Raw genomic sequence first — 10,695 nt, forward strand, 5'->3', positions numbered from 1 at the left:
CCAATTAATGCAGAGCTGAGATCAGGACTTCCCTGTTCTTCCTTTCTGTATCTGCTACTTAGAAACTGATCTTTCCTAAAGTGATGAGATTCCTGAGTTTGGAGGGATTTGTGGTTGTTTTGTCCTGTATTGGTAGGTTGTGGGGCAAGGTCAGTTGTTGATTGCTTTTTAAAGACAGAAGTTAACAGGAAATCCTTTAAAAAATAAATTATGCAAAGCCAAATTCCGCTCTTGTTTACACCTTGGCAACTCCTCTCACTTCAACACAAGGTTAAAAAACAAGGCAGAGTTTGGTCATAGCTCTTTAAACTTTCTTCTTTGCATGTGTTTATAAATAGGCTTGAAACATGCCTCTGCTTAGCTGTAAGTTACTGATCCCTGAGCCTTGGGAGAAACACACAGGGAAGAAGATAATTCCTACTGGAAAAACTCAGATCCACCCCCCAGCCCCAGTGCTTCTCCCTCAGGGAAGACAAAAAGTGTAAAAAGAAAATAGGAAATTTATTCTGTATGGTTCCTCCTTAGATAGCTGCTGATGTGCATGTGTGGGGAGAAGGGTCCATGGCACTCTATGAGTACAAAAGCAACTTCTCAGGTGGGAGAGGCTGGTAGTTTCATTGAACAGAATGTAGATGGAGGTGGCCAGAGAGGAGAGGCAGCGCGTGAGGAAGAAGGGCTGGTTGGTACATTGGCAGGTTTCTGCTCAGTTCCATATTTTATTCTTCCACATACTAAAGTGTGAATGTGGCTATTTTATGTTCAGTTTGTAGAGGGAACTGAAGTCAAGTCTTTCAAGTAAAGCGGAAAGGTGGAGCATATTGAATTAAGGCAGTTTGTTGGCCAAGAGTATATTTAGAAATAGCACAGGTTTCCAGAAGGTGCTACGGGGCATATTCATGACAAATAGGCTTAGCTGGCAGCCGGCCATCCATTTTCTTTTCTCTTCAGAGGTTTTCATAAACAGGAGCTCTGAAGCTGGAAGTAATCCGACATCATTCTGATTTCTGAATTTCTTTTGAATTTATTTGTGGTGAGTTCAGATGATGGTGTTCACCAGTGATAGATTAATTCCGTTATGGGGTTGTCTATGACTTTTCTTTGAACTAACATATATGTATTGAGAAACTTACATGAACATTTTTGTCCCCGTAATTCTTCATATACATAGGTAGAAGGATTGGGAAAAAAAGCTTTGCCCGTGCTATTTCTGGTTCTCGATTCTACCAGATAAATAGAGGAACCAGCATATAAGAGTTCAATTAAATTATTTTAAAGTTGCTGACCTTCTTAAAATCCAGAAATACCAGATTTGGTAACAGGCTGTGTTTAACTCATGTCTCAGGTTGGCTTGCCTTATCCTTACAATGAGGTACTCGGCCCATGAGCTTGCAGGCTTCTTCTCTTTGGCCTTTGCCTGCAGCCTGCCCGTCAGCTGGCATGCTGCGCCAGTACCTGGGACTCCCTGCTGCCCTCCTGCACGGCCTCTGCCCCGCAAATGCCTGTAATCCAGGATTTTTTGGTATGCTCATTTGTAACTGGGTTTCCTTATCCCGATCATCCTTCAATCCAACTCCCCTGAGCTTCAGGGAAACACCATAGGAGCCAACTTTTCTGCTTAATGTTTCACCACAAATTCTTTGCCGTGTTAACTTAAAAGTTTTTCAGTAGGCTACTCCATGACTTTTCCAAGCAATATACCCTTTCCTCCTCGGAAACCAATAAATGGCTTGTTTGCTTTTACTGTGCCAGGCTGGATCTAGCAAGGCGAAGGCCAACAGTCTTTGTTTTTTTTCAAAATGTTCTGTCAGTAGCTCTGTAATCACCATGTCTATTCAGTTCTGCTTCATCCCAGATCAGCAGGCTTTAAAATACACAGGTTTTTGTTGACAGAACATTAAAATGCAGTCCTCTGCACTTTCAGATGGATTTAAAGGCACACTTGACACTGAAATTAAAGGGAGCTGGAAAGACCTAAGCCCCTTACATTTCCATGATTTTCTCTGTTGACAAGCATACTCTTTTTTTTTTTTTTAATTTATCTGTAATGCTCTTTCCAAACCGGTTACACAACACATGGTTCTGTCCTCAAGCAGCTTTTCTAGCTACCAGTCGACTGTGTGTGTGCATCGGCCTCCGCTGCGGTGCCCGGTTAGTTGGTGTTGCCTGCTGGGACAGTCTAAGCAAACTCTACCAGAACACCCCAGAGAGGCAGAAAGTGCCCCACACCCGTTGTTCCACCACGCGGCGGCCGCACTGAGCTTTCAGCCTCCCATGGGGTGGATAGTTCAGGCTGGAAGGGACCAGCTGGTCCAACCTTCAGCTCAATGCAGGGCCAACATCAAAGTCAGACCAGGGTGCTCAATGCTTTTGCCAGTCAGGTTTCATCCTCCAGGGATGGAGATCCTCCCATGTCTCTGGGCACTTGCTTTAGTGCTGAACCACTCTCCATTTGAACAATTTTTTTCCTTGTCAGAATTTTTTAGTCAAAATTTTCCTTGCTGCTCCTTGTGATCGTTGCCTCTGATCTTTTGCTGTGCACCACTGTCAAGAGTCTGGCTCCATCTTCCCTGAAACTCCCCATTAGGTACCTGAAGACAGCAGTTAGACCTCCCCACCCCCTTAGCCCCCTGCTCTCTAGATTGAACAAACCTTCAATGTCTCTTTGTACATCAAGCTGCTGAGAGAAAAGCTTGAATTGTTGACAGAGACACGAGTCTTGCCGGTTCTACTGAAGTAGGTGCATGCCAAGCTACTTGCAAGGAAAGGATTGTGTGCCAGGCTACGTCTTGGCAAGTCAACACACATTTATTTGCCATGGTTACTACTCAACTGTATAAGCACATTTAGTGTTGGCAAAAGGCCTTTCCTGAGCCATGTTAAAAAGTGTAGCACACACAGAGCCTGAGAAATGGTAGTGTCATTCTGTTGGGGAAAAATTTTTTTCCAATACAAGTCTCCTGATTTTGGTATGCTTATCTGACCCTGGCCCTCAGGAAATCTGGCACCATATACCATTTTATCACAACTGCCTCAGGCTTATAGGAAGCTTTAGTCTCGTTCTCATGGATGTTCCTGTCTTTACTAAACAAAACTATGCCTAGGCTAGGATTACTTTCAGTTGTCAGCCTGAAAAGCCATTTTCTATACAAAACAGCAAACTGCCACTTTTTTTCAGCATTGTGTGACATGGCCGCTCTTTAAATATAAAACTGCACAGTCAGTGAGTTACTGAGTGGCAGGAGAGACTGGACTTTCCTCCCTCAGTAAGTAGATTTCATGCCCACACAGACCTAGAGAGCAGAGATCCCCCCAAATCTCTCCCTTCCTACAGGAGGAGGAATCTGTACCTCATTTTGTTTCAGCACTAAGAGATCGTTGGTATCTATCATCTCACTTAGAGGAAAGAATCAGTATAACATGGTAATTGGTGGGTTTGCATTCATGAAGGGTGGCTTTTTTCCTGTGTGCCATAAGCAATTGTAAACTTTTCCATGGAGACTCAGGGAAAGCTGACTTGGAGTTTACACTGAGTGGTTTAAAACAGAAGCCCAGCAATGTTGTGCATTGTACAACCCTCCTCCACATGCCTTGGAAGGCCCTTAAAATTGTTAGAGCTCCACCAACCTGCACCCCCTCCACGAACCGTCTTATTTAAGCATAAATGCTGCCCCAGAATGGATGCTGGGGATGGAGAAGAGGGGTCCATGTAACCACACTGTCACCACTGCTTCGTACGGCCAGGCTAAGGCTAAGGTGGGAGAGAGGGGTGGGGGATCAATGGAGTCTTTTTCACTCATGGCAGAGCCACATCTGTGTTGATGTTGTCAGTGCAATGCAATGTTCACATTTTCAAACTAGTGCCCTTCTGGTCGAGGAGTCATGTATTAACCAAGTTAGCAGTTCTGCCAGGAAATAACAAGGATACCATGCATTTCAGCAGTGCTTTTCATCAGATCATTCCTACTTACTTTACAAACAGAATTAAGGAAGCCTCACAACATCCCTGTGAGGTAGGTGGAAATTCTTACACCCATTTTACAGGTGGAGAAAACAGGCACTGAGAGGTAAAGTGATTATCACAGCAAGTCAGAAGCAGAGCTGGAAATAAATCTAAGATTATTATCCTAGGTCCACTGCTCTAGACACTAGAGAACACCAACTCCCACATGCTATTGTAAGCTAAGACACTACCTTTCTCTTCTACTTTCACCTCCTTTGGTGATTTTGACACTTGCATCTTATGCTCCTTGCAGAAAGCCAGTTAGTAATTTATTTGCACAGGGAGCCAAGGGGGTACACACACCTTTCAGTGATGCAGGCATGGCTCTAATTGTCCAGTGACTTCCCCCTTCCCAAGAAGATAATTTTCCCTGTTCTTTACATTTATATCTGTGTTTTGCTTAATTATTTTTCGGGTGGAATCATACACTGAATCCACAGCTCTGAGGCTGTTATGCAACTTCACTAGGAATCTCTTGAATAAATGATTAAATTTGTCTCATTGAGAGGGAATAAAACACATTTATATGCTATCACATCCAGAAATAGCAATAATCCTTTGCTCATCTGTAGGGCCTTCCATCCAAGGACCTCCCATTCTATTACTAACACAATATATCGAGCCTCACATCGTCTTTGTGAGGTAGAAAATGATTCCCAATTGTACAAGAAGGAAGAATGACTTGCTGACAGTCCCACAGTGATTTCGTTGCAGAGATGAGGCTGAATGCCAGAAGACCAGACTGTTAGTTCCCTGCCCAGTTTGCCGAGAAGTGCTGTCTTGATGCCATGGCTCGTACTTGGTGGCTACAGATTCGCTAGCCGTCTGGCAGGGTACTTGAAAACTGGCTTGAAAAAAATCAACAAGCAGTTGACTGGATGCAGGAGGAAAACGCTTGTTTGTTTCATCGTGCTGTCATGACCCAGAGGAAGAAACGGAGCTTTCCTGCGGCAGCTGTGAAAGAACTTCAGAGTGTCCATTGAGTACGCTGCATGTAGTGCATTTTACTGAGGCACTCCAGTAAAAAAGAATGACATACTCAACATCTGATGATTAAAGACTGGACCGCCCGACAGCCATATTGTGAACCATATACCTCTGATGAATAAGCACTCATCTTAATCAGTCCAGTGATCTAATGAAGGTATGCATGTCAGAGGTCAGGAACAGGGGCGTTATTAAAATACTTGTATGTAAAAGGACTTGTCAAGTAATTAGAAGTAAACAAGGGTGGGGGTGATTCATCTAGTCCATTGGTATCTGGAAGGGTAAGATGCTCTGAAGAAGATGGAAGATACCTCACACTGAACCGTTACAGGTATATTTTTTTTTTTTACCTACAGGAAAGTGTGTTTCCAACCCCCTTCAACGAGTGGGCTGGTTTATGCTTAGAACCATTAAAACTCTCATATATTCTTCTGTGAAAAAAAAAAAAGTAATAGATCCCATCTCATATAATAGTGGTGATTTTGCAGTTCATCTAAATCTTTGCCCTTGCTTGAATTCTAGTAGAGTATTGGGCACAGTGGACCCTTTTCCTGCTGAAAAACATTCTTTTCTCAGTTGCCTTTCATTTGTATTAACTGTTCTCCTGTTTCCGTATTAAGAGAGTGGATAAATGGTAGCCTCCAGATTCTCCCTCTGCGTGTTCCTTCGCATGTGTTGCTTTGTCATATTCCTTCCCAAAACTGAGGAGGTACCTTCCAGTCTTCCTTCACAAGGAAGGACAACCTAACAGCCTTTGTCCAGGGAGCAAAGATTTTGACCTCAGGCTGCAAACCTTGGGAAAATACACAGGCCCAAGAGGAGCAAAAGGATTAATAGTATAAAAAAAAAAAAAAAACGTGGCACCGCTATGGTGCTGAAGAATCCCAATGCACCCTACAAACTTTCTACATATGTACAGCTTACTCCACTCAGCAGTGAAGTCTAGCCACCTTTGCACTCAGGGCGGCTGCGTAACAAGGCAGGGGAACTCCACCAAACAGGTTAGATCAGCGAGCAAGGGAACTGACTGTACTGGTGGCTGCCTGGGCTGGGATGCAGCAGGACTGGAGGTGTGAGCCCAAGCCTACCCAGAGTGCTCTCAGACACCGGTTTGACTTCAATGGGCTTGGAGTCAGCCCTGCTACAATGGGAGACCGCAGGGGGTCTTTTCTAGCTAATGGCGGGATGAGTTTTATGCATTATGCCAAAGACTTTTTTTTCCTGACCTGGATTAGAGCCTGCCCTGGGAACAATGGGATGGGCTGCAGCCCAGCAGAAAGAATTTGCTGAGCTGGCAGGGTCTGAGGTTTGCAGAGCAGAGCAGATGAGAGTGCATACCTGCACTTTTCTGGCATGAGGCTCAGTTTTGGGGGGACATAGCTGTTAACCTGAAGCTTTTGAATGCATTGCTGCACTGTCCCAGCCAAAAGGTGCTGCTGTAGTCCTAAAACTAGAAATCCACAGACATTTAAACGTTTGCAAGCACATGCTTTTCTGTCTTTTGTAACAAAAAAGATTTTGCTGACGCTCTGAGAGTTCTGTACAGACCTGTTGGCACAAAAGGTCTAAATCATCTTTTGAAAGGCCTTGTTTTACTCGAGACTTTGGCATTTAATAGAGAAGCAGACGATTGGATGGCTCCCGTCTGTCAAATTAAAAACAAAGGATGTCAAAAGACTATTATCGTATCAGACTTTTCAAAGTTGAACAACCAGTTTTGTATTTAGAGGTTTAAATAGTCACATAGTTACCCAGACCCCTGGTTTAGGTTCACAGGTGCCTTCAGGACCCTGTACCTGAGATTTGCTGAGTGCCTGTAAGTCTGGGAGCTCCAGGAACTGAGCACATGTCAGGATTATGCCGTGAAGGCTTATATTTGGTTTCATGCTCTGGGGGCTGTAGCTGTTTCCTCCTTTCACAGAAGCCTTCCCACGCTTGCTTTGCTAAATCGAGTTTCAGATCTTTAAGTCACAAGACTACAAGTAAAAAATATCACTTGAATTTATTCTTTCCAGTGCTCTGAAATAGGCTCGGGGCTGGATGACCCTCTGGGGAACAAATAATCCATCTGTGGGCATCTGCTAAATCCTAGTAGAGAGCTACTGTTAACCTTGCCCACTGTCAATGTCACTTGAAGAGCAGAAATATTTTTGACAAAGGGAAAATATTTTTACCTAACTCAGATTTGCATTCACAGAGAAATTGGGGACATTTTGGCCTTTATTTTCTGAATAGAGAGGGGAAGTAGTGCTTACTATTTTAATGTGTTGATGCTAAGCACAGAATTCACTTTGTGAATTGAATAACTGTAATTCCATGCCAACAGCGAAGGGGAGATCTGCTCAGCATGCCATAGGTGGAAACAGAAAAAGAAATACTAGATACAGTTGTTATCAGTCTTCCCCATCGCTGGCTGAAGAGACAGATCCTCCCCATGCTCCTAGAGAAATGTGGAACACAAAGCTTCCAGTAAACACGTTCACAGTGGTGACATTTGGGTTTCACTGCCACATTAGGTTTTAAAAGACATCAGTTATGTGTACAGGGTAGATATTACTGTAAGGAGTGAGCTGGCATGTGGAAACAGGGAAAATGTTCCTTTTCAAATGGACATACAGGGCAAGTAAGGCACAGTTACCATTACAGTACCTTTCCAGTTGAGAATCTCAAGAGGAAATAATATTCAAATGGCCATTTTAGCACTTTGCTTAAAAATATATTTTGATTCTTTCTCTATCATCTCTCCTTTTCTCTTCAACCTTTTCCTTTTCTTGTGCTCTCTGTATCCTGCACCTTCATACAGTCAAATCGTCTGACCTAGCCCGGCTGCTGGCTTTACTTAGCCTGCTGAGGGGTCTCATGTCAGTGGTGAGTTCAGCAGGTGCTGAAGGCCCTTCCACTTCATCGCTCACCACCTCCTCCTCTGCTTTTTTCACCCCTGGCTCTTCCTGAGGTCCCAGACGCTCTTCTTCTTGTTCCTCCTCCTCCTCTGCTCTTACCTTCTCCTCTTCCGGTTCCTTCACTTGTGCATACGATGGTAACCTCTCTTCGAATGCCCTGGAGAGATCTTCCAATGGTGCCACCCCAATCTTCTCCTCAAACTCATTGAAGGCTGATGGAAGGGGACTGGGCTCAACCCCTACTTCCGTGAGAGGGAAATAGTGGGGCACTGGCTTCTCTTCTTCCAGCAGCTTGTAGCCTTTCACCTTCGGGATGGTGGGGACTGTGATGGCATGGAGGGGCTTCTCCGGGATCTCCCCCAGTGGTTCCTCCACTGGTCTTCTCAGAGCCCTCCGGATCCTTTTCAGGATCAAGTGACTGATCTCCACCAGGTTGAGGAAGAGGGACACAGAAGCCACCACCAGCATGAACATAATAAAGATGGTCTTCTCCGTGGGCCTGGAGACAAAACAGTCCACAAGATTGGGACAGGGCCACCGCCCACAGCGGTAAAGGGGGAGAATTCGAAAGCCATACAGGAAGTACTGACCTACTATGAATCCCACCTCAAAGAGGGTTTTGAAAATGATGTGGAAGATGTAGGTTCTCAGGAGGGTACCCTCCAGGCGAAACTTCTTGGTCGCATCAGGGTTGTTGCCTTTGTTTTGATTTGGAGCCAGGGGCAGCTTCTCTTCATCCACCTCAGCTTGCTGACGCCTCTCAGCTTCCTCCCTCTCTCTCCTCTTCTCCTCCATGCGGACATGGTGCACCGCATGCCCGAAGTACATTAGCGAAGGCGTGGATACAAAAATGATCTGCAGGACCCAGAGCCGGATGTGGGAGATGGGGAAGGCCTCATCATAGCAGACGTTCTCGCAACCAGGTTGCTGGGTGTTGCACACAAAGTCTGACTGTTCGTCTCCCCACACTAGCTCGGCAGCTGTTCCCAGGATCAGGATGCGGAAAATGAAGAGCACTGTGAGCCAAACTCTCCCGATGACAGTGGATTGCTCGTTCACCTGCTCTAAAATGTTCCCCAAGAAACTCCAGTCACCCATTTCTTACTGTCTAAGGAAAGAAAAAAGAAAGAGAATGACCACAAATTATGCTAAATTTAAAAGATTTCAGGTTTTCCCACTGATGTCTCTTGTTTCTTTCAACCAGTAAGTATTTCCCTAATATGCTTTGAGAACAGAAAGAAGGTTGCTTGCTTGCTTATTTGCCTGATCACAATGGTTTATTAGCAGAAGGGCTGGAAAGCCGGAGCAAACTGCTTGCTAAATTCTTTCTTCCCTGGCTCTAAATGGGCAATTACTTTTCAGCTGGGGAGTATATTTAACTCCTTTTCCAGGTAGGAGTCTTCTGTGGTGCCTTGTAGGCTCAGTTGCATGAGCCTGCTTAGATTTTGTACACGTACAAACACTCGTCAGCAGTACAGTAGAACAGATTTATCAGCATGCAGCTGCAGTGGTTAGAAAAGAGAGTGAAGCTTTCAAGCACTCAAGCTCTTCTGCACCAGAACCACACACAGGTCAAACAGATCTCGAATCGGTGCCCATCTTGCACCTACACAAACCTGTATTCTCTCTAGGTTGCGTATATTAATTCTACATTAGAAATCACTCTGTTAGGTAAGAATAGCAATTACAACACCATTACTATGTTAATAATACTGTATAAGCTTAATAACTACCATATACACTAGTTTTGCTATATAGTATGCATTATATACAATATAATTATTTGGTGTTATTGGGGCTATTCTTTGACTGACTTCTTCTGAAGTCAGTTGCCACACTGACTTTGGAACCAACCTGGTCAAAAAACACAAAGGTCTGTAACTGGGACCTAAAATACTATTTTCTCTCTCTAAAATGTCAGTGCTGCTATCATCTCAGGCTAACACAGAGCTGGAAGCCAGCTGCAGATATCCTATTGGAAAGCTAAGAAAGTAGTCCATTTTCAAGTAATGCAAGTCAAACATTACATCTGTCATTATATTTGCATGATAAGAAATTATTACTAGGCCAGGACTTCATCCTGTGTATCCTAAACTTCCCACTATATAATTTTAGGCAAGGGAAAATCTATGAATGAGGGAAATAAAGAGGAAACTTGTTTGGGATGGGCTGATTTAACACATCACAGCAGTCTGAAGTCTCTGAGGAATGCAGAATATTACAGTGATCCAGAAAGACCAACTTGTGGACCACGACAAGTGAAACAGGGAACATTATTCATAAAATAGCTTTTCACATGGATCTAGAAGTTCATCTCTTAGATACTACCTCCATCTATAGTTTCCTAAATGCAGACACAGATACGCAAGTGCTGGGAAAAAGAAGGTACAGTCAACAGCATGGAAATTTGAGTATCTAAACTTCCCTCCTCCTTCAGATACCACTCGGATATATTTGTAATGCCATATGTTACGACACACCAACGCATACCAGTTTGTTTCAACTACTGTGTGTACGTATTCACACATAGACAAACACACAAAATATTGAGAGTTCTACGGCTCTGGGGAATTTCACAAATATTCAACCAAAAAAATACTTCTCATGTCATTTTTCTAAAACAAGATGGACTTATTTTCCTTGCCTTCAAACCTTGTAAAATTTTAACCCCAGACACCCATGTTAGAAAACGAAGAACAGAACACAGTCCTTCAGCTTGCACAAACACCTTGCATGCATAAGCGGCAAACATATAATTTAATCACCGAAGAAAATTGCTACTTTCTCAATCATTAAAGTTGTGTAAAA

General features: G+C 43.7%; 1 protein-coding gene across 1 annotated transcript; it reads right to left on the bottom strand.

The window, feature by feature from the left end:
• Positions 1 to 7,782: 7,782 nt before the first annotated feature.
• GJA8 (gap junction protein alpha 8) lies at positions 7,783 to 8,985 on the bottom strand. Its single transcript, XM_050905400.1, has one exon. It carries the CDS (start codon positions 8,983 to 8,985, stop codon positions 7,783 to 7,785), a length of 1,203 nt encoding a protein of 400 aa, XP_050761357.1.
• Between the last annotated feature and the right edge of the window lie 1,710 nt (positions 8,986 to 10,695).

Source organism: Gymnogyps californianus, chromosome 1 (genome assembly GCF_018139145.2).
Source record: "Gymnogyps californianus isolate 813 chromosome 1, ASM1813914v2, whole genome shotgun sequence".
NCBI classification, from domain to species: Eukaryota; Metazoa; Chordata; class Aves; order Accipitriformes; family Cathartidae; genus Gymnogyps; species Gymnogyps californianus.

Excerpts from the sequence above, each read along its gene's own strand:
- GJA8 (XM_050905400.1), bottom strand. The coding sequence starts at position 8,985 with ATGGGTGACTGGAGTTTCTTGGGGAACATTTTAGAGCAGGTGAACGAG.